Below are 23,852 nucleotides of genomic sequence, written 5' to 3'. Positions count from 1 at the left end.
CTTGATCAATTCATTAATTGCAAGCCCTACCAACACAAGTAAGCTCTTGAAAGAAAGAAACGCTCTGTTCCTATCGTATCAATGCCTCCATTGGAAATACTGGGGTTGAGTTAAAAAAAGGAAGAAAATCAGGCAAATGTGATCAATGTTAAGCTGCTTTGCAGGGCTCTGAACTTCTCATTTATCCCAGATGACAAATGGCACAGTTCAACAGCAATTAAAGGCCATAAGAAAGAAACTACACCTGCAAAGAATGACAAATAAATACTTTAGGTAAAAAAGTCTCCAATAATATTTGTCTGCAGTTAATTTTGGCATTTCTCAGAAGAATAGCAAAACTTACACTGACAACGTGTTCCAAAATATCCTGGTCTGCAACGACTGCCTAATAACAGAAAAGAGGAAAGCATGACAATGTTACACCGTTTGTCAAGAATATCTTGATTGATTGAAGTTGCAAGGTTGGGAGAGGTTGATGCTGTCTAGACAAAGCTCTAAATAGCTAAAGGAATTGCAGAGTAATAATCCAGGTGCAGAAACAGATGTCAAATAGCTTCCAGTTAAACATTTCCTGTGCTAAGAAGCTTCCTATGCCAGAGGGCCCTTTGATGGATAAACTCTTAATAACCAAAGGTTGACATCTTCTGCAGGTGTCTATTGGTGTCGTTGTACAGTACTTGCATATGCATTTTTAAATATATGTCTGTATGATATATTTTTAAAATTCACGTAAGAATACCATTCTTCTCAGCTGCTCATTCTGGCTAAGACCACTCCCACCACTAGCCTGAATGAACTCAGTCATCAGAATATAGAGAATTATTTGGGCTAATTATCCATCTGGCTATGTCCAGAATCTCAGCCCAGAGTATTTCACATCACTTGCTCACATGGTACAGTATTGTAACAAAGCTTCAAACTCTGGAAAGCATTGCATTCTATAATTTGATTACAATCTTGAAGAAGAATGGACATAAGAATATGAGCAATGCCCTGCTGGATCAGGCCCTTGTTTCATCTACCCCAGTAGTCGACCTTCTGTTGTTTCAAGGGCTTTGGTGAACTTTGTGATGCAGAGTATGTGCGTTGCCTCTTCTTGCTTTTTCCCATGTTGGTTAATTGTGAAAACCTCCGGTGTCCAGCTCTCCTTTTCTCTGTCTTGCTTCTCGGCCTCTTTTTTTGGGGTATAATTTATAATAAATTATAATAAAGCCAAGAGGAACTGCTGCAGACACATTCCACCCGGTATGAATTTTAAAAAGTTTTTTTTTTAATGAATTAAAAGTATAAAATATTTTGTTAAAATGTTAAAATATAAAAATGGAGTTAAAAGTTTAAAATAAATTAAAATTAAGTTTAAAATTTAAAAATATAAATGAGTTAAAAAAGAGAACCTGTTTACTTTTGGAGGAGCTCTTTAGCGTCAGTGATGCCTGTCCTCCATCTTGGCTCCTTCCCCCTCCCAGTAGTCTGTTCTCAAATTTGCCAGTCAACTGCACAAGGAAAACCACTAAGTGTCCCAGAAAATGGCCTTCAGATACAATCAGACTGCTTCAAGTCTAATACCCATTGATCTTCATGACTTCCATGAATTGGTTCAACCCTGTCAACTAAACTTCAAAATAAGGGGGATTATTTATTTGTTAATACAATTTATATATCACCAACTCCCAATGGCTATTGCAATACTGTCCAAACTTCACAGGCAACCAATAATCAAGGAAAATCAAAATAACAAGCTCACAAATGGATTAGGAAACTGACTAGGCTAGGTTATGAGAAAGACTAGATGGACTTGTAAATCTGCCGAGGACAGAAACTGGGCATTTTTCAGCAAAATTTATATAAATTTACAGACAAGTCTGTCATTTAGATTTAATACAATCACAGATAAGCTTAGTTAAAAACAAACTATTTTTTTAATTTGCTCTAATCAGCATATAGCAATAGCACTTAGGCTTATATACTTCTTCATAGTGCTTTTACAGCCCTTTCTAAGCAGTTTACAGAGTCAGCATATTGCCCCCAACAATGTGGGTCCTCATTTTGCCCACCTCGGAAGGATAGAAGGCTGAGTCAACCTTGAGCCGGTGAGATTTGAACTGCCGAACTACAGCTAGCAGTCAGCTAAAGTAGCCTGCAGTACTGCACTCTAACCTCTGCGCCACCTTGGGCTCTGCATGTTAGTTAATGATAGATAAGGAAAGAATAGAAACAGCACTATTTAAATCTGCATATGCCCCTGTATATTTGTGGACCCTGTGTTCCACAGTTTGGGGGCTATTATCTAAAAAAAAATCTGTATCAATGATGCATTTATAATTGATACTCTATAATTGATCTATAATGGATGCTGAAATAATTAATTAGTAAATTATAAGTTATAGACAAAAAAGTAAGAAACAAACTGACCAGGTGAAGAGACTGGTGGGTTCTGAGTTGTAGCTGGGGAGATAGGAATTCCTTTCAAAAGAGGAATAAAAGAAGCAGCCATTTAGATAAATAACCTGAGACAACAAAATCATTTACTATATTTTTTATACTGTGACTGGTCTACCAAGGCCTGTTTAAACAAACCTGGAAAGCAGGAGATTATTAAAACCTTTTTAAAATCTCTTATCTCAGTTGTCACCACTGCTCCACTCTTTGTTTCAACATCTTCTCTATTCTCACCACATTAATTTCCTGGGTCTCATCTTCTCAACATCCTCACCGTCTCTACTTGGTTCATTTTCTCCACTTGGTCTGTTCCAGTCCTCTTCCTCCAATCAGCCATTCATGGCAAAAGTTTGCCTTCCACCTCGAGGGAAACTCAACCATTTTTCTCTCTGTATCTTATCCATCTCTTGCTCAATATTCATCTTCTCTTACCTTGATTTATTATTTCCTTCCAATAAAAATTTCTTTCTCACAAGGTGAAAAAAAAAGAGGTCTGGCTATTATTCTGTAGTTTTTATGCAGTCATAAAATTTAGTGGAATATCATTTCCTTCTCCCTATTTTTTCTACCAAGGTAATTATATTTCTAATTCAGTCCCTCACTTGTTCTATCTTCTCCATAGAAACATAGAAGACTGACGGCAGAAAAAGACCTCCTGGTCCATCTAGTCTGCCCTTATACTATTTTCTGTATTTTATCTTAGGATGAATATATGTTTATTCCAGGCATATTTAAATTCAGTTACTGTGGATTTACCAACCACGTCTGCTGGAAGTTTGTTCCAAGGATCTACTACTCTTTCAGTAAAATAATATTTTCTCATGTTGCTTTTGATCTTTCCCCCAACTAACTTCAGATTGTGTCCCCTTGTTCTTATGCTTACTTTCCTATTAAAAACACTTCTCTCCTGGACCTTATTTAACCCTTTAACATATTTAAATGTTTCAATCATGTCCCCCCTTTTCCTTCTGTCCTCCAGACAATACAGATTGAGATCATTAAGTCTTTCCTGATATGTTTTATGCTTAAGACCTTCCACCATTCTTAAAGCCCGTCTTTGGACCCGTTCAATTTTGTCAATATCTTTTGTAGGTGAGGTCTCCAGAACTGAACACAGTACTGTATTCCAAATGTGGTCTCACCAGCGCTCTATATAGCAGGATCACAATCTCCCTCTTCCTGCTTGTTATATCTCTACCTATGCAGCCAAGCATCCTACTTGCTTTTCCTACCGTCCGACCACACTGCTCACCCATTTGGAGACTGTCAGAAATCACTACCCTTAAATCCTTCTCTTCTGAAATTTTTGCCATGTTTCAGTTCCTGCAATATCTCCATGTTAGCAAATACCTGTGTCTTGATATTTATAGCAATACTTTGGAGCAATTATTCTTCTACTATAACGTGTAGTGATCACATTCCATAAGTGCTATGGTTGCACTAGACTGAAAAACAATTATAGCATTGGGACACCAAGCATTAGAAGTGAGGAGAGCAAATTCATCCAGACAGAAAGCATGTTTAAAAATAGAATGGCCTGCTTTCCAATCTAGGTAATTAATCTGTCATAGAGATATAACTTCAGATGCTTGTTGTAGAAGTTCAGTTTTAGCTCATATTTGGAAAAGATGACTGCATGACAATAAATAAAATATTTACTTCCTTGCCTTATTTGGAAATGACTTGGGAAAAGCTTAGAAATGCCAATAGGATAAAAATGTAAATGTAAGAAAATCTTGAATAAAACAATGGACATTAATTTAAAGATTCACTGGACACTCACGGTAACAGAAGGGAAAACTATGGTATCCATCAGCACACCAATCACAGTCTTCACCCTGATAGTTCAGCTTACAATAACAGCGACCGGATCCTTCTTCACAGCCATTGGAATGTTCAGGGCTACACCTGCAGGCTACAGGAAATGACATCATCAAAAGCCTTCTTCCTTTATTTCCTGAAGTTTACTAAGTTTGCCAGAATTATAATAACAGGAATTCCTACTGTACATCAGATTGCTACTTTGCTTTGGCAGCAATAGATTTAATAATTATAATATTATTTTTATCTTGAAATGCTGTGTCACGCTTATCACATCAATATCCTTTTAATTACAAAAACTTAAACAATTATTAATTCACAATGGAAATGTATTAATTTTGTCAGCTACAACTAGAAGGTTATTGATAATACAGTGATCTGAATCATTTTTCATTGATTTCATCTTGACCCCCAGTAGCTCTCATATTTTAAAGACTTTTGTAATGGAATTATATGACCATACTTTTATGTCTCTTTCAATGGGGCCCTTGATACAATGTTTCCCTTTATTTTGGCATTAGTACTCTGCTTCTGTGGCAGTTTACCAAAAACTGTTAAAACAAAGTAAAACATTGTTTAAATCGTACAAGGGCACACACAAAGAATGTGCAAAACAGCAGAAGCACAGCAGTAGAATGAGATTTTTTTTTAAAAGGTCTTGATAAATAAGGAATTGTCTTTAGTTCCAAAAAGAACATGAGATTTGATACTATACAGGTGAACCTCATTGAATAGTGAGAATATATAGACAGTATTCTATACAAAGTACAGTGTTCCCTCGATTTTCGCGGGTTCGAACTTTGTGAATAGCCTATACCACGGTTTTTCAAAAAATATTAATTAAAAAATACTTCGCGGGTTTTTTTCTATACCATGGTTTTTCCTGCCCGATGACATCATACTTCATCGCCAAACTAACAATTTTTGTAAATAAATAACAAAAAAAATAATTATTGTTAATAAATAATTATGTTTATAAATATCAGGATCGCTAAATGTCTTATTCAACGGTGAGTACCAGTAATAATGATGAGTAAATGGTTGTTAAGGGAATGGGAAATGGTAATTTAGGGATTTAAAGTGTTAAGGGATGGCTTGTGATACTGTCCATAGCCAAAAATGGTGTATTTACTTCTGCATCTCTACTTCGCGGAAATTTGACTTTCGCAGGCGGTCTCGGAACGCATCCCCCGCGAAAATCGATGGAACACTGTACACCCATGTACTGTACATTCACTGAAAACACTTTCCTTATGGATTCTTCTCCAACTTTTAAAAATTTGAGGCATCCAGGGAAACATCTCTAAGATGGTCTAAAAAGCAGACCCCAAAACAGGTTCATTAGCTGTAAGGTTCTTCAAAAGAACTTCCACATGAAGTGCCTTTAAGAATTACATTTAATAATGGGACCTCATTTGCAGCACAAATGTTCAAATTCAAATTATCCTACTTCAAATACATTGTGAGATACTAGTACTGTATATATAATTTATGTATGCCTATATAATTTATGTATGGTGTGTTGTGTGCATGTTTTTTAAATTATGGGTTTTTAACTTTATATTATTAGATTTGTATTGTACATTGTTTCTTTCACTGCTGTGAGCCGCCCCGAGTCTACCGAGAGGGGCGGCATACAAATTTAATAGATAGATAGATAGATAGATAGATAGATAGATAGATAGATAGATAGATAGATAGATAGATAGATAGATAGATAAATAAATAAATATAGCAGTCATGATGAACCTTTTTTGGCTTGGGTGCCAAAAGGGTGCATGCATGATAGCAAGCATGCTCATACTCAGACCCATAATGCAATGCCCTCCCCCTGCACATGCGCACAACCCTCATGCTGCCTCTGTGTGTGTATACAGGCCTCACTGAAGCCTCCATATTTCCAGTATGCCCGTCAGGGTGTTTTTCACTTTTCCCAGGGTTCAGTAGGCCTTCCTGAAGTCTGAGGAAAGCAAAAATGGCCGAAAAGAAGGCCAAAAATCAGCTGGCCAGTGTGTGCATGTGCGCTGGAGCTGACATAGGGCAATGCCTCGTGTACCCTCAGCTATGACTCTGCATGTGTGCCATAGGTTTGCCATCACTGGTATACAGTGATCCCTCGTTTATCACAGGGGTTATGTTCCAGGATCACCCGAATACAGTGGTACCTCGACATACGAGTTTAATTCATTCCAGACCCAAGCTCGTAAGTCGATCAACTCGCATCTCAAACGAATGCCTTTAGACTTTGTTTTTCGCGCCAAGATAACCAGAAGCAAGGATTCTTGCGCCACCTAGTGGAAGCTCGGCTCATATCCCGAATTTGAGCTCGGGTGTCGAATAGAAATTTTGCTCGCGTCGTGGCTCGTAACTTGGAATACTCACATGTGGAGCAGCTCATATCTAGAGGTACTACTGTAAATGAAAATCCATGAAGTAGGATTTTCTCTCTCTCCCCTCCCCACACATTGTCCCTCCCCCCCTTTACCTCTAGTCTCTCTGCCTCCGTCTCTCTCTCTCTCTCTTAGGGAATCCTCACAAGGGGCTCCCGGAGGCTCCGCTCTGCACCCAGCAGCAAAAAATCACTTTGGCAGGGACCTTCTCGGACCTTCTCCCCTAACCCGAGCAGTAATGAATGGAAGGTAGGCTGCTGAGTTAGCCCAGCTCCCCCACACCTGCCATCGCCAGGAATGGCTAACTCAGCTGGAAGCCTTTAAAGCAGCCTACCCTCCATTCGTTACTGCTCGGGTTAGGGGAGAAGGTCTGACTCGGGCAAAACTGCCTCCACCTGTGCTCACTTCTGGGTCTTTCAGCAACCTGCAATGCACTGAAGCCATGAAAGGTGAACTGTGAAGTAGCGAGGGATCACTGTATAGCTTTATAGTAGATATATTAAAAATCAGAAAAACCAAAAGATACAAAAGACACAATTGTTCAACAAGCTTCGCATTTACCATCCTAACAGAGGATTTTTCTCATGTAATCTAAAATAAAAAGCATTATATGTAGTATAAATAAACTTTGGCTTTAAAATATAATGGACCATTTTTTCTTATTAGCATATATTGAGAGGAAGGGGCTGGTAAAAAGAATAGAAAAATAGACATACGTATACAGCCATTCACTGCTGTGACTTGAACACCATACGGACGATAGTATCCTTTTAAACATTTCTCACAATTTATACCAGTTGTGTTGTGCTACATGGAGTAAAATGCAGAAGAAACTGGCATAAGATTAATGCTATCAGAAGAGATAAACAAGAAAAAATTTGAGTTTTTGCAACTTTCAATTTGTTTCCACAATGTAGAAAAAAATTGATATAGCAGAAATACAGTGACTTGGGATTTCCGTCAATGTATCAGGAATACAGACTGAACTAGGAATGTTACAGAAAATTTAGCTTCAACAGAGATTAGCAATATTTTCGGATATAAAATCCACATGATTTTATATAATATAACAGGGCATCAAGTTTAAAGAAAAAGGCAAAATAAAATATAAAATTGTTACATTTTCACGAAATATCTGAATTTTTATAAGAGATCTCATCAGATTTGGGGCATTTCTATTTTTTAGTTTTATTCCCAGCATAGCATTGATATAAAATGCTTAAAATTATAAATATCAATTGTAATAAATTCATCCGTATATGGAAGAGGAATTCAGTTCTAGGCACCCTATTTCAAAAGGACAGTAACAATTATTCAAGGTCAGAGGACAACTATGATGGTTAGGATTTTAAAAAACGAGCCCCACAAGGAACAGTTAAAGGATGTTTGAAGGGTCCTCAAACTTGGCAACTTTAAGACATGTTGACTTCAACTGCCAGAATTCTCCAGTCAGCATAGCAGCATAGCATAGCTGGCTGGAGAATTCTGGGAGTTAAAGTCCACAAGTTTTAAAGTTACCAAGTTTGAAGATCTCTGAAATGAAAAGACAACTGAAGAGAAATGTGATAGCACAGAAACAGAAGTAGACATATTTTCTTTTGCCCAAAGAACAAAGCCAGAACCAGAGAGTTAAAACTTCAAGGAACTAAGCATCAGGAGGTATTTTCTACCATTAAAACTATTTACTGATGGAATAGACACTATGTAGTCTTCAAATCGTTTGGCGGGGCCCAGGGGAAGAGCCTTCTCTGTGGTGGCCCTGACCCTCTGAAACCAGCTCCCCCCTGAGATTAGAACTGCCCCCACCCTCCTGGCCTTTCGTAAGCTGCTTAAAACCCACCTCTGCCGTCAGGCAGGGGGGAAATGAGATAACTTCCCCAGGCCTACACTGTTTATGTATGGTATGTTGTGTGTATGTTTTCTTAAATTATGGGTTTTTAGTTTTAATTATTAGATTTGTATTGTACATTGTTTTTTCTATTACTGTTGTGAGCTGCCCCGAGTCTATGAAGAGGGGCGGCATACAAATTTAATAAATAAATAAAGACCGTAATGGAGTCTGCCCATTACAGTACATTCATATATCTTAATGGCTACAATTTTACAACCTTTTTTTTTGAAGCAATCTTTAAGTGAACACTGCAGTCATGAAGTAAATCAAAGGTTTATTATGGGTTTTGTTGAAAATTGAAAGTGCCAGATTTCAGCAAAACCATCATAAAATGTGATCACATGACCATGGGACAGCTCAAAATGCAGATGTATTGCTGGGTGCCTGAAGTTCAGTCACATGACTGCAGGGAGCTTCCCCATCACTATCTAAATCATGTAATCTTAGAAAAAGCCCTAGTAACCTAAAATAGCTCAATTTTACAGAATAGTCCTGCGCACAGTAGTTAGTAATCAGAATTGAATAAAACTTTGAGTGATAGAAAATTAGTCTCTTCTCTAGCCCAGAACAATTGAAGTTCAGCATGCCATTTGCAATTTTCATGTACTTGTCAATCTACAAAAGGTGTTACAGGGCATTTACCTGACAGTCAATGCAAACTCCACCCCCTTGATACTGTCCATGAAGATTTAAGCTTTCTTTACGTCGATCAACCTCAAGATCATAATAGCAGTCAAGAGCGTGGCCATGACAGTTGCAGGCTGAGAAAGATGATGGGTTAAAATTCTTTTTTAACAAAAGAAGAAAATGAGCAGTTGAACACTGTTTTTTTTTAAAAGCATCAAACCTGCAGTGACTTTTTTTACAATCAGCAGCAATATGTGCTCAGATTATCAGTTTATGAGTAAATCAAGAAGCATTCCCACCTACCAACTTAAATCAAATTGGCTTGATACAAGAGATAAAAAGGGGTATCTGATCCAAAGGTCTTCAAATTTGGCAACTCTCCAGCATGACCAGAATACCTCCGGAACCACCTTCTACAGCACGAATCCCAGCGGCCGATAAGGTCCCACAGAGTTGGCCTTCTCCGGGTCCCATTGACCAAACAATGTCATTTGGCGGGGCCCAGGGGAAGAGCCTTCTCTGTGGCGGCCTCGGCCCTCTGGAATCAACTCACCCCGGAGATTAGAACAGCCCCCACCCTCCTTGTCTTTCGCAAGTTACTCAAGACCCACCTATATCGCCAGGCATGGATGAACTAAGACATCTCCCCCAGGCTTTCTTATATTTTATGTTTGGTATGTATGTGTTGTATGGTTTTTAACAGTTGGGGTTTTTTATATAATTTTTATTATTAGATTTGTTCTATTGTTATACTGTTTTTATTACTGTTGTGAGCCACCACGAGTCTTCGGAGAGGGGCGGCATACAAATCTAATAAATTATTATTAATTATTAAGTATTATTGTGGCTGGCTGGAGAAATCTGGGAGCTGAAATCCCCAATCTTCAAGTTGCCAAGTTTGAAGACCTCTGATTTAATTGCTCTAGAAAATTGCAGAATCACAGTTCAACTTTAAAGAAATACAGAGCTACTGTGGGGTTTATATATGCTTGTTTTACTTCCATTTTCATCATCATCATCACCACACCACCACCACCACCACCAAAAAAAACCCCCAGTAATTCACAGCAAACCAGACTTATATGCTGGATTTTGTATCACAATATCACAAGTTGAATACTTCCCAAGCATCTAGGACTGTGTGATATATTTTCGTATGATGGCTCAGATCCAAGTGCCTTTTGCAACTGACAGATCGTGATTTTGTCAATGTTTATTGTTTGCTCTCCTTAACATAGTCAGCTAATGCATGTTTCTCTTCTTCCACTGTCTGCTTCATTGTTATTATTATTATTATTATTATTATTATTATTATTATTATTATGTCAATACAACACAGCAAACGAGATCACTGGATTTCGTATTTCATCACAAGTCGGGCGCTTCTCAAGCACCTAGGACTGTGTGATGTAGCGGCGAATTATGTGTGCCAATCCCAGTAAAGCGGCCTTTTGCAATTGACAGATGGAGATTTTGTCAATTCCAATAGTTTTCAAATGTCCACTGAGATCCTTTGGCACTGCGCCTAGCGTGCCAAGTACCACTGGGACCACTTTCACTGGCTTATGCCAGAGTCGTTGCAGCTCGATTTTTAGGTCTTCGTATTTCACTAATTTCTCTAGCTGCTTCTCCTCAGTTCTGCTGTCTCCTGGGATTGCGATGTCGATGATCCATACTTTCTTTTTCTCCACAATCAGGATGTCTTGTGTGTTATGCTTCAGAATTCGGTCAGTCTGAAGTTGGAAGTCCCACAGTAGTTTTGCTTGCTCATTTTCAACCTCTTTTTTGAGCTTATGATCCCACCAGTTCTTTGCCACTGGTAAATGGTTCCAGTGGATCATCTGTGCCACAGCATCATGTCTATGCTTGTAGTCAGTCTGTGCGATCTTTTTGCAGCAGCTGAGTATGTGATCGATAGTTTCATTTGTTTCTTTACAGAATCTGCACTTTGGATTGTCTGTTGATTTTTCAATTCTGGCTTTGACATTATTATTTTTATTATTATTATTATTATTATTATTATTATTATTATTATTATTATTATTATTAATTCAATGTAAACCTTGTAAATATGACCTGTGTTTACATTTGTGTTTCTGTGGACTTACGTTCACAAAGATTTGGGCTTTTGGCTGTTGCTGGTTGCCAACTTTTCTGATTATACCCTGGACAGCAACGATCACAGGTTTCCCCACAAGTATTGTGTTGACATTCACATTGGTACCTGTAAGTATGAAATAATTCTCAGTTAAATTTCCCCATTGCACTTTTCATGATTTTTGTGGTACTTTTCATATCTTATTTCTTTATGGCTTTAGAAAAAAATAATATAATGTATAAGTTATGTGCTAATTCAGGGGTTTCCAAACTTGTCAACTTTAAGACTTGTGGGGATTCTGGAATTGAAGTCCAAAAATATTGAAGTTGAGAAGTTTGGAAATTGAAGTTGATAAGTTTGGCTGCATAGCTAGAGGTATAACAAGCAGGAAGAGGGAGATTGTGATCCCCTTATATAGAGCGCTGGTGAGACCACATTTGGAATACTGTGCTCAGTTCTGGAGACCTCACCTACAAAAAGATATTGACAAAATTGAATGGGTCCAAAGATGGGCTACAAGAATGGTGAAAGGTCTTAAGTATAAAACGTATCAGGAAAGACTTAATGAACTCAATCTGTATAGTCTGGAAGACAGAAGGAAAAGGGGGGACATGATCGAAACATTTAAATATGTTAAAGGGTTAAATAAGGTTCAGGAGGGAAGTGTTTTTAATAGGAAAGTGAACACAAGAACAAGGGGACACAATCTGAAGTTAGTTGGGGGAAAGATCAAAGGCAACATGAGAAAATATTATTTTACTGAAAGAGTAGTAGATCCTTGGAACAAACTTCCAGCAGACGTGGTTGGTAAATCCACAGTAACCGAATTTAAACATGCCTGGGATAAACATATATCCATTGTAAGATAAAATACAGGAAATAGTATAAGGGCAGACTAGATGGACCATGAGGTCTTTTTCTGCCGTCAGTCTTCTATGTTTCTATGTTTCCTATTCTAATACAGTGATAATACAAATTCAAGTGTTAACACATTTGTTTATGAAAGGTATATCTCACATTTGTACTAAAAAGTCCATGCAGGAAACTAATAACGTTTTCAAACAAAAACTCAATCTGTCACAGCCATGGTGATGGATGAATGAATAACCTTTATTATAATTGGAGATTTTGGAGAAAAGAGAATCCACAAATCACCTCCATCATTTTATAGACATTTGTAAGAACTGTTGTTTTGATTGAACAGTTGATTACTTTACCTGTAGAAATCCGGATCAGTTTTTGCAGCGCACACATCAGCATGCCCATGACAAACACACTGTCCCCCAACACTGATGTCTTTTATACTGTAGTAGTACTAGATAACAGAAGAAATAGGATTTGTAGACAAAAAGCAGAAGCAATCTATTTTCAAAAAGTTCTGTTAAACATTTTAATGGATGCAAATTGGACACTGATTATTTGCTATGTAATATAGATTTGGCCCAAGTATATTCTCCAAAGATGTATTATTTAATGTAAATGATTAGAAAGGAATTGATAGCAACTTCTGCAAAACAGCAAATGTCTTTTAATATTGTTTGTTAATCAGAAAAGATGTTACCAGATTTCTGGTTTTTGGCCCTTGGCCATAACGGTTCTCCTACTACAATACTACTAAATCATGCATTTGTTTCATTGTTCTTTATGTTAATGTTTTTTTCACAGAATTTGAAAGAATTTTAAAGTACTAAAAAGGCTTAATAGCCTTTTTAGTACTTTATAGATCCTTCTATAAGATCCTTCATAGGGTGACTGAGAGCCCTTCCATGAATGTTCCCTCAATTCTGCCACAGTTCTGCAGCTCATCTGCAACCAAGTCAATTAATTTTTGGTTCATCTGCAATGCAAAAATAGTGCACAAGAATATTTCTGCAGAATACTATATTGATATCCTGAATCAGGCAGATTTCCATCTCATTTTGTCTCTTCAATTTCCCTTCTTCATTCCAGGTACCTTACAGCTTATCATTATTTCAACAATCTTTCACCAACTTTGATGTCACATGCTATAAAAACAACTCTACTGAGTTATTGCTGTGAGCCGCCCCGAGTCTGCAGAGAGGGGCGGCGTACAAATCTGATTAAACTTGAAACTTGAAACTTAAGGGCAATGCCATTTTGTAGTTTGCCTTATTGACTCAGTTAGAAGGAATGATTCTCAGAATTTTATGATATTTGGCAGAAAGTATATACCTGGTGGGAAACAAGGAATAAGAGATAAGTGTCAAGTTATATTATTAGCATATTTGAATTTAGTATTAGAATTGTATAAGATGGTAATTATTAGTATAAATATAATTTTTTTCACCTTTTTTTCTTTTTTTCTTCTTTTCCCTTTTTTCCCTTTGTTTTCTTTTATAAAATTTTCCTTTTTTATATATATCTTTATAAATTTTGATATTGATTTAGATTTATATTAAGATTGAAATTTTTACTCTATATAACAATATGTATTTTACAGATAAACCTTTTACTTTTATATGAAGACTTCTACTTTGAGTGGAGTGACTGTAGCTCCATTAAGTGTTATATGTTTTGTTTGTTGTGTTTGTTACTTTGAAAAAATCAATAAAAATATTTTTTAAAAAAGAAGAAGGAATGATTCTGAGATTTTGGACAGTAAACCCAATAGTACCTTAAACTAGGATTAAACATAGGATTCTTTCAGGACTTAAATAACAAATAACAACAACAGAGTTGGAAGAGACCTTGGAGGTCTTTTAGTCCAACCCCCTGCTTAGGCAGGAAACCCTACACTACTTCAGATAGATGGTTATCCAACATCTTCTTAAAAACTTCTAGTGTTGGAGCATTCACAATTTCTGGAGGCAAACTGTTCCTCTGATTAATTGTTCTAACTGTCAGGAAATTTCTCCTTAGTTCTAAGTTGCTTCTCTCCTTGTTTAGCTTCCACCCATTGCTTCTTGTTCTACCCTCAGGTGCTTGGAGAATAGGTTAATGCCTTCTTCTTTGTGGCAACCTCTGAGATATTGGAACACTGCTATCATGTCTCCCCTGGTCCTTCTTTTCATTAAACTAGTTCCTACAACCATTCTTCATACGTTTTAGCCTCCACTCCCCTAATCATCTTTGTTGCTCTTCTCTGCACTTTTTCTAGAGTCTCAACATCCTTTTTCCATCATGGCGACCAAAACGTAATGCAGTATTCCAAGTGTGGCCTTACCAAGGCCTTATAAAATGGTATTAACACTTCACGTGATATTGATTGAGTGAAGGGCTACCAAAATTTTTACTACCACACTGTGGGCGTGGCTTATGCAGGACACCCTGCATTTTCTTTCAACATCTTTCAGCGCAAATTGGGTGCTTTGGGGTGGAGCTCCATTTTTGCTACCACCACTGCGTTCACCCCCCCATCCGGGCAGCAGCCCACCCCTGCAACTTCCCCCTGCAAACATTCATTCACAAACATGAGAGCTACATGCCTCATAACCTTACTTTCCAGAAAACTATCATATATTGTGGGACCCCTAAACTCTACACCCATTCCCACCCCAGAAGAATAAAATATTTTGGGAAACTTTTTAAAAAGGCAAGATTATTTGCCCTAAAGGAGAAATGGAAAAAAAACTTAAGGGAGGCAGAAACCCACACCCGTCTCCTTGCCCCGCTCCCAAACAGAAACCGAGGAAGGCAGATTTTAGAAATGCAAATTTGGCAATCCATTCAAGACAGGATATTTTGAAACTCTTTGCAGCACAGGTAACAAAGTCAGAATGATAGGATTAGAAAGCAGCCCCTCACCCAAGATCCAACACAGGATGAAAGCCATTAGCCACAATAGGTATTGCCCAACACCCTTTCAGAACACAAGCCTTTTCATTGCACCACCTCCAGAACAGTTAAAACTTCAAAGTCACAGAAACCTATAAAGATCCATCCACTCATTCAGCCATTTGTTCAGCTGACCCAAAATGGCACACTGCCTTTTTGGTTCAAGGTCCCAAAGAGTTGGCCTTCTCAGGGTCCCGTCGACTAAACAATGTCGTTTGGCAGGCCCCAGGGGAAGAGCCTTCTCTGTAGCGGCCCCGGCCCTCTGGAACCAACTCCCCTCGGAGATTAGAACTGCCCCCACCCTCCCTGTCTTTCGCAAACTACTCAAGACTCACTTATGCCGCCAGGCATGGGGGAGTTAAGATATTCCTTCCCCCTAGGCCATTACAAGTTATGCATGGTATGTTTGTGTGTATGTTTGGTTTTATAATAAGGGTTTTTAGTTGTTTTATTAATTGGATTGTTACATGCTGTTTTTATCATTGTTGTTAGCCGCCCCGAGTCTACGGAGAGGGACGGCATACAAATCCAATAAATAAATAAATGATAAAGATATTAGAAAATGAAACATTAAAAAAAAATAATTAAATAATAATAATTAGGCATTTATAAACCAGATTTGTAGACATACTGTTGGTACAAATAGAATTTGTAAGATAAACCATTTTCTTTTTCTGGCCAGTGTGAATAAAAGAGTAAATCTGGTTCATTTTCATCTTTTTGAGTTATGCACCAGTACATTGCTGGTAGGATAAATAATATCTCATATATATCTGGTCAGTATGAATTAAACAGTAAATTTAGTTCATTTTCATCTTTTTGAATTCTGCATCAGTGCATTGCTAGTAAATAGCATCTTACACACACACACACACACACACACACACACACAATCTCTTTTTATTGACATTTTCAGTGAGTCAACCCAGACAAATATAACTTTATCATCAAATGTCTTGGTAATAGGGAGTGGTAGCAAAATAATGAACTGTTAATTCTTTGCATACCATTTTGATTATTAAGGCTTGCGAATGACTTCTAAACCAATCCTATGAGTATTTACTCTGAATAAATCAGTAAATACTCATTTACTTGGAATTACTCTGGTCCAACAAACCTTAAATAAAATTTTAGCATACAGGAATGTAGTTCTAACCTTTTTTAATCTGTCTAGAACTTCCACTCAATTCAGGGAAATTTGTTCTAATTTAGAATTTTTATAAACTTGAAACCCTTGATTTTAATTTGACTCAAGGCATCTCTACAAATACACTGAGAGATTTTTCCCCATGATTTATCCTCAACATGATATTTTAGATTTTTCCAACAGCACACCCTTTATGACTAACAGAGTTACTACTGGTCATCATCTTCTCTTTCCCTCCCACTTTTCTCAGCATTAAAGCTTTCCCAAGAATGCTAAGTTCTGGCATATTGTGTCCAATACTGGGGTTACTGTAAATATAAATAGACAAATACTTTCCTCAAGTCAATGGTGAAAAAAGTAAGGTTCTACATTTAGGCAAGAAGAACAAAATGCACATACAGTATATGTGGTACATTGCTCAACAGTAGCAACTGTGAGAAGGATCTTGGAGTCCTAGTGGACAACCATTTAAATATGAGCCAGCAGTGTGCAGCAGCTGCCAAAAAAGCCAATACAGTTCTAGGCTGCATTAACAGAGGGATAGAATCAGGGCTGGGCTACTGACCGGATGTGGGGGGGAACGCAATGGAGTAGCAAAAATGGAGCTCCCAAAGCACCCAATTTGCACTGAAAGATGTTGAAAGAAAATGCATAAGCCACACCCATAGTGTGGTAGTAAAAAAAATTGGTAGCCCTTCACTGGGAAGTTGGTATTACTATTGTGTAGCAGGAAGCCAGTGGAAGAAAACAAGCAGTGCCAGTGGTCAGTAGACCATTAACTGGCTTTGTGGTGAAGGTTAGAGATGAGCATCCTCTTTCCGTTTCCCTCCAAGTGTGAAGTGTGCGCTGTAATATGCTACCTGAATGCTAAGGGCTTGAACACCGCTGCGATGGGCGCCCAAGATTTTCTGTGCCAATTGCTGAGTTTTGAATTTTTTGTCTGAAGGGGAATAGGTATGGCGCCTCTGCATTGATTGATGTTTGCTCCCTGGAGTATGGTGAGAAGCCCAAGTTTCATCTCCTGTCACTATACAGTTGAGAAAAGCCTCGCCTTCAATCTTGAAATGGTCAAGAAATTCTCAGGCAGCATGGACTCTGTCGATTTTGTGTGCATCAGTAAGCATATTGGGCACCCATCACAGTCTTCATGCCCTTAGCATTCAGGTACCACTTTACAGCACGCACTTTGCACTTGGAAGGAAACGGTATGAGGATGCTCATCTCTAACCTTCACCACAATGCCAGTCAATCTACTTACCACTGGCACTGCTCGTTCTCTTCCTCTGGCTTCCTGCTACACAATAGCAATACCAACTTCCCCTGCGAACATTCCCTGTGCCAGCTACATGCCCTGTAACCTTACTTTCCAGATAACCTTTGTATTTTAATGACAAGGGTTTTAAATTGTTTTTTTAAGTATTGGATTTGTACACTTTATTATTGTTGTGAGTCGCTCCGTGTCTCCAAAGAGGGGCAGCATACAAATCTAATAAATTATTATTATTATTATTATTATTATTATTATTATTATTACTATTACTATTACTATTATTATTATTATTACTATTATTATTATTATTACTACTACTACTACTATTATTACTATATTATTACTATTACTATTACTATTATCATTATTTGCTTTAAGAACCTTTTTTCTTACTATGCAACCCTAATTGTCACAAAAACGCACTATTGAAACACATTGAGAAGTTTACCGTCTTTCATCAATGCAAGTCTTTTACATACAGTACATTAAAAGTCTGCAGGAATTTAATCTTCATAATACATTCAAGAAGAAAATTGTGGTTTGGGAGATATAAAGTGTTATTGTAAAGAAGCTCTTAGATTGCAAAGGTAAATTTATCTATTGACAGGGATTAGACATATTTTGGTGACAGATAAGAGCCCATTTGAGTTGCTATGCTGAGGAGGTAGAGATGTTGCCACATATAAATATTGCTCCTTCTTTTGCCATCTCAAGTTTTTTAGAAGTCCTCTATCTGAATTTCAAGCAATATGCAACACTATAATATGGTAAATTAAATGGAATGTTATATCCTAAATTATCAATAGTAAGTACAACTGGTCAAAAAATGGGCAAAGGTTTCGCAGAATAATGCCATTATTATCTATTGGATTCCTTCCATCAAAAAGAACGGGAACTCACTCTGCGTGTCACAGTTGGATCCCGCTGAGCTTTAGAGATCAAGTGTCCAAGAAGAGTGTTGGTTCTGAGGAAATGTAAACGAATATTTGTGGCTTTAGTAAACTCTCTAAGTATGGAAGAATGGCTGAAATTATTTGCTCCTGGACGACCATTTACCAAGGATATCACAATCTGATTAAAAAAAAAGAGAGATAGATAAATCAATAGCATCTGCTTCATTTTCAATATTTTTAAAAAACATTAAAAATGCATCTATAAATGACTTTAGCATTCATCTTATGTTGACTTCCCCATTAGTTACCCAATTTGCAGGTTGAACACATGGAATTTTGACGGTATGTTGACTTCCAATTGAGAGGGCTTGCCCATTCTCAAATGGTTAATTGGATGAAGTGTATCTAGAAAAGTCAGGTGGTACTTGTACAGAGCTTGACAGAAACCCTTGTAACTTGTCAAGTTACATCTTGTCATATTTCCAGACTTCGATGATATATTGGTTAAGTTCACATTTCATGATAAACTAAAGGACAATTAACATCCTTAACATTGCTCATCTGATTAGAATAAAAATTGAATAAATAACAATATGTTGAAAAGAATTGATTATGATTATTACAAATATCAGTAATAGGTATCTACATCACTAGAGCAGTGTTTCCCAACCTTGGCAACTTGGAGATATCTGGACTTCAACTCCCAGAATTCCCCAGCCAGCGAATGCTGGCTGGGGAATTCTGGGAGTTGAAGTCCAGATATCTCCAAGTTGCCAAGGTTGGGAAACGCTGCACTAGAGGATTGAATGTTGTTAATACTGATTAGTATGTATTTATTTCCTGTTGTAGCAAGAAGAGTCAGTCAATAAATAAGCAGAAAAAGTTCTTTTAATCAAAGGCTTTTCATAGCAAAAAGAATATACACAATGTTCTTATGGAACTTTCCCATCAGCAAGAGCAGGTTCAGAGTTCTTTTTAACAAAAGCTCATTGTAGAATACTAATAAATTCTGCTAACTCAGAATTCAGTTCATAAAAAAAAAATTATGAGCAAACTGGAAACTTTAGTCACAACAGTAAAATTGTATTGGTTTAAGCAAACAGACTGATTTGGGAAAGAAGTCTATCTTTATATTGATGCCCCTAATTCATCTTGGTTTGGTAGTTATATAAAAATAATGGTGTATAAAAAAAGAAAATAATAGCCAGTCTCAAATTGAATGGTCAGAATAGCCCAGAGAAGTGTTTTGCAACCTCGGTGACTTTAACATTTGTGGACTGGGCTGTGGAATTCTGGGAGTTGAAATCCACACATCAAGCTTGAGAAAAAGTTGAGAAAAACTGGACTAGAGAAACAAGAAAGGATATCTGGAAGAAGGAGGTTATCATTAAAGTGGGGTTTTCCTTAAATCAAACTATTACTGAATGAAACCCACAGCAAAGTAGGAAAAGTGGATAAAATGAAATAAGACAGCAAATGTGACCCCCAGATATGAGGTGGACTATTCACAGATAATTACAAACCAAGTTCCTAGAATTTATGATGCTAAAAGTACAGTGGTACTTCTACCTCAGAACGCCTCTACTTACGAACTTTTCTAGATAAGAACAGAGAGTTCAATATTTTTTTGCTTCTTCTCAAGAACCATTTTCCACTTACAAACCCAAGCCTCTGAAACTGTAACCAGGAAAGGCAGGCAGAAGCCACTGTGGGGCCTCTCTAGGAATCTGAGGAAACAGGGCTGGAAAAGGCAGGGAGAAGCCTTTGTAGGGCCTCTCTAGGAATCTGAGAGGAAACAAGGCCAGAAAAGGCAGTGAGAAGTCTCTGTGGGGCCTCTCTAGGAATCTCCTGGGAGGAAACAGAGCCTCCATCCTCCTTGTGGTTTCCTCATTATTTGCTTTTACATTGATTCCTATGGGAAATTGCTGCTTCTTACAAACCTTTCTACTTAAGAACCTGGTCACGGAACAAAATTAAGTTTGTAAGTAGAGGTACCACTGTACTGAAAGAATACATGCAATAACCTTTGAACAATGGCAGAATGGCAAGCATTAGAACATTGATTACTTCAGCTTACCTCTCCATTTTCTAAAGGCACTATCCGAGAATATTCTGTTGTACAAATGACATCATTATCGTTCCTGAGAGGCCTGTTAGCTTCCTTTTTGAAACGCTCCCAACAGTCTGCCTTAGAATCTTTTTTTTAAAAAAAAAGAAAAAAAGAAAGTCACTTTTAGTACAGTCTCTGATATGTTTCAATTGTGTCTTCTAGTCTTGATAATAAGATTTATAAGCAAAACACATGATATCACCAAAGCACAAGAGTTAATGCTGAAACTGCTTTGGCCTCTCAAGTTCTCCAAAGCGTATGGACATACTGTACTCACAAAGTTGTATCAAAGTACAGTGTTCCCTCGATTTCCGCGGGGGATGCGTTCCGAGACCGCCCGCAAAAGTCGAATTTCCGCAAAGTAGAGATGCGGAAGTAAATACACCATCACAAGCCATCCCTTAACACTTTAAACCCTTAAATTACCAGTTACCATTCCCTTAACAATCATTTACTCACCATTATTACTGGTACTCACCATTGAATAAGACACTTAGTGATCCTGATATTTATAAACATAATTATTCATTAACAACAATTATTTTTTTTGTTATTTATTTGCAAAAATTATTAGTTTGGTGATGACATATGACATCATCGGGTGGGAAAAAACGTGGTATAGGAAAAAAACCACGAAGTATTTTTAAATTAATATTTTTTGAAAAACCATGGTATAGGCTATTCGCGAGGTTCGAACCCGCGAAAATCGAGGGAACACTGTATTCTTGGCTTACTAAACAATTAATGTTTAATCAATCTGAATCAGGAAGCAGAATGAAGAAAAAGAAAAGTAAACAGTAACCTACCGGTATATAGAATCCACATTAGTTCTTGAGAGAATGAAGCCGTTTTATAAATTCTTTTAAACAGTAACATGGGTTATCATAGGTATGAACCACAATTTATCTTGGTCCCACTAATATTACCTGGCTTTATTGTTTACCTTAACTATGAATTAGCGAGTAGCATTTTAGACTCATTCTATGTACAATTCAGCATGGCTAACTCTATAAAATTCAATTCGCTTGAATTCTTTTTTTTTTTTTAAAGAAAAGAGTACTATAAACATTGAAATAACTATGATTCATACTCACAGGCAAAATATTGCCATGGTGTATATGTTCTTCCAAAGTCTATTGATCTTTCTAATACCCACAAATCTGGACGAGGAGAATTTGCAAACTTGATAAGAACATAGGCCACATGGAACAACTGGCAATAAAATATATAAAAGAACATTAGAATATACCTGACAGCATCATGATACTATATAGTAGAATAAATAAGCTAAGGGTTTTTTGGTAGTGAGCTGGCATCCATATCTAAGTATCCTATGTACTTTTAAGGGAATTATTAACATTTTAGGGGAATCATTAACATAAGATTAATACTGTCCTGGACACAGTGATTTGAATGCAGTATTGCAGGCTAACTCTGCCTACAATCTAGAGTTTGATCCTAGTGGGCTTGAAATTAACATACCCTTCCCTCCTTCTGAGGTTAGTAAAATTAGTATCCAGATTGTTGGGAGTAATATGCTGATATTGTAAACTATTCAAAGAGTTCTGGACAGCACTATGGAGCAGTATATGCCTAAGTGCTATTAATATTGCTATTTGATATTATGTATGAACTAGCTGATTCCCATGCTTTGCTACAAAACTAAGGGATGGGGCTTGATAAATTGATACTTAAAGCTTGAAAATTAAGATGACTTAAAAAAGGGACTGTATTATTTCGTTACAGATGGTGAGTTTAAGTTTCTGTTATAGTTGAAGACATTATTTGCATAGCAAATACCCTTGGATTATCCTATATTATGGGGCTAGGGTTAGGGTTGCCAACCTTTAGATAGTTGCAGCCAGGCTCACCAGTAGCGGGTCGCAGCCAGAACGGGATAATATGGCCTCCCGGTAGTGAAAATGGGGCAGCGCACGCAGCTCCAGTTGACCAGCGAGCGGGTGCATGCGTCAGCGTGAGATTTGGAAGCAAATCTCATGTGAGGACGCACATGCAAGTGATATTTCGGCAATTTTTGCCGATATTTTTGCTTTTGCGCACGCATGGAACATAATACAAAAAATAGCTCTTGACCATTTTCACTTTAGTTTCCCTTTATGTACCTGCATATAGCTGGTAAATTTCCCCTCGTTCTTCCTTCCCCAGACTAAACATCCCATGTAATTTCAGTCTATCTTTGTAGGGTGTATCCTCAAGTACTTGTGTTGACTTTCTGTGAATGCCCCCCCCTTTAATTTGTAATCCACCAGCGACAAGAGACTTATTTCACCCAGTCCCCATTTTGGGGGTACTTGTAATATTTATTAGTGTACTACAGTAATATTTCTTGTATTATTTCTAAATCCTGGAAGCCTGACTGCACATAGTACTTCCCTGCTTTTGTCTAATAATGCAAAGAAAAGGAAGGAAGAAAATGTTTCAGAGAAATTTCCTGATCAGGCAGGCAGGGATGGACCTGCACACAGAAGTTAGCAATCCACATCAAAAACTGGGGATGTATCTTGATCCCTTTAGCTAGCTGCTTATGGGTGCAATGATGAACAACTCAGAAATAATTATATGGCAACACAGTAAAAAAAAGATAATATAACTTTTTTTGAGATCCTTGAAAATCTGCAAATAAATTGATTTACAAATAAATGTTGATCTGCAAATAAATATTAAAGAAATATTATGTAAGGGAAGATGTTTTTTGAAAAAAAAGAAATCTGGAAACAAGCAGGAACTTGAATTCTCTGGAAGGAAGAGCACCATGGGGTTTGGTTTGATTTTCAAGGGACTCCTTTTAGACAGGAAGGTGTTTCAACTTTGTTCAGTCAGTCAGTTCCTCTGACAAAGGACTGCAAGAGGCCATAAAGTCTATTTTTCTCAGCTTGGACATTGAATGAAAAATAATTCTAGCTAAGGAAAAGAATTGGTGTTAGTATTGTGATGTTATTAAAGTAGTTTGTGTATTGTGTTAAGAATAGTTCATTATTTCATTCATCTTTCTAGACACCAATTTCAGAATGGAAAAGGATTCTACTGTACACGAACTATAGGGCATTTTTGTGGGGAGGGGTAAAAATAATCATCTTAATTGAACTTCCACAGAAGAAATCGTAGACTGAAGATATTTCCCCTAAAAACAGATCTGACAATTGTGACAGAATGAAGATACATCTTTTTTTTTAATCCCAGAAAGGGCACATTAAAAATATAAGATTAAAAGAATTGAATGTGAGGTTCAATTGTATTCCTACGCTGATCAAATTACTGGAGGAAGAATCAAACTCTTTGTAACTAGCCACACAAGAAGCTTCATGTAAAGCAAGTGGAATGGCTTTTCATAATTCCTCTCCAGACAAGGA

At 37.2% G+C, this 23,852-nt stretch overlaps 1 protein-coding gene across 1 annotated transcript in view; it reads right to left on the bottom strand.

The window, feature by feature from the left end:
• LAMA3 (laminin subunit alpha 3) overlaps positions 1–23,852 on the bottom strand; it is a 173,899-nt gene that overhangs the window by 136,628 nt on the left and 13,419 nt on the right. The window contains exons 3-12 of the mRNA XM_070747653.1: positions 21,576–21,693; positions 20,449–20,567; positions 18,379–18,549; positions 12,484–12,581; positions 11,277–11,392; positions 9,184–9,302; positions 7,367–7,457; positions 4,223–4,354; positions 2,413–2,463; positions 344–385 (exon numbers count right to left, since the gene is read on the bottom strand). Coding sequence (XP_070603754.1) covers positions 344–385; positions 2,413–2,463; positions 4,223–4,354; positions 7,367–7,457; positions 9,184–9,302; positions 11,277–11,392; positions 12,484–12,581; positions 18,379–18,549; positions 20,449–20,567; positions 21,576–21,693 — 1,057 coding nt within the window. The remainder of the gene's footprint in view (positions 1–343; positions 386–2,412; positions 2,464–4,222; positions 4,355–7,366; positions 7,458–9,183; positions 9,303–11,276; positions 11,393–12,483; positions 12,582–18,378; positions 18,550–20,448; positions 20,568–21,575; positions 21,694–23,852) is intronic.

This window comes from Erythrolamprus reginae, chromosome 3, assembly GCF_031021105.1.
Source record: "Erythrolamprus reginae isolate rEryReg1 chromosome 3, rEryReg1.hap1, whole genome shotgun sequence".
Lineage (NCBI taxonomy): Eukaryota > Metazoa > Chordata > Lepidosauria > Squamata > Dipsadidae > Erythrolamprus > Erythrolamprus reginae.
Note: the sequence above shows the minus strand (reverse complement) of the source record. Positions and strands in the feature narration are given on the sequence as shown.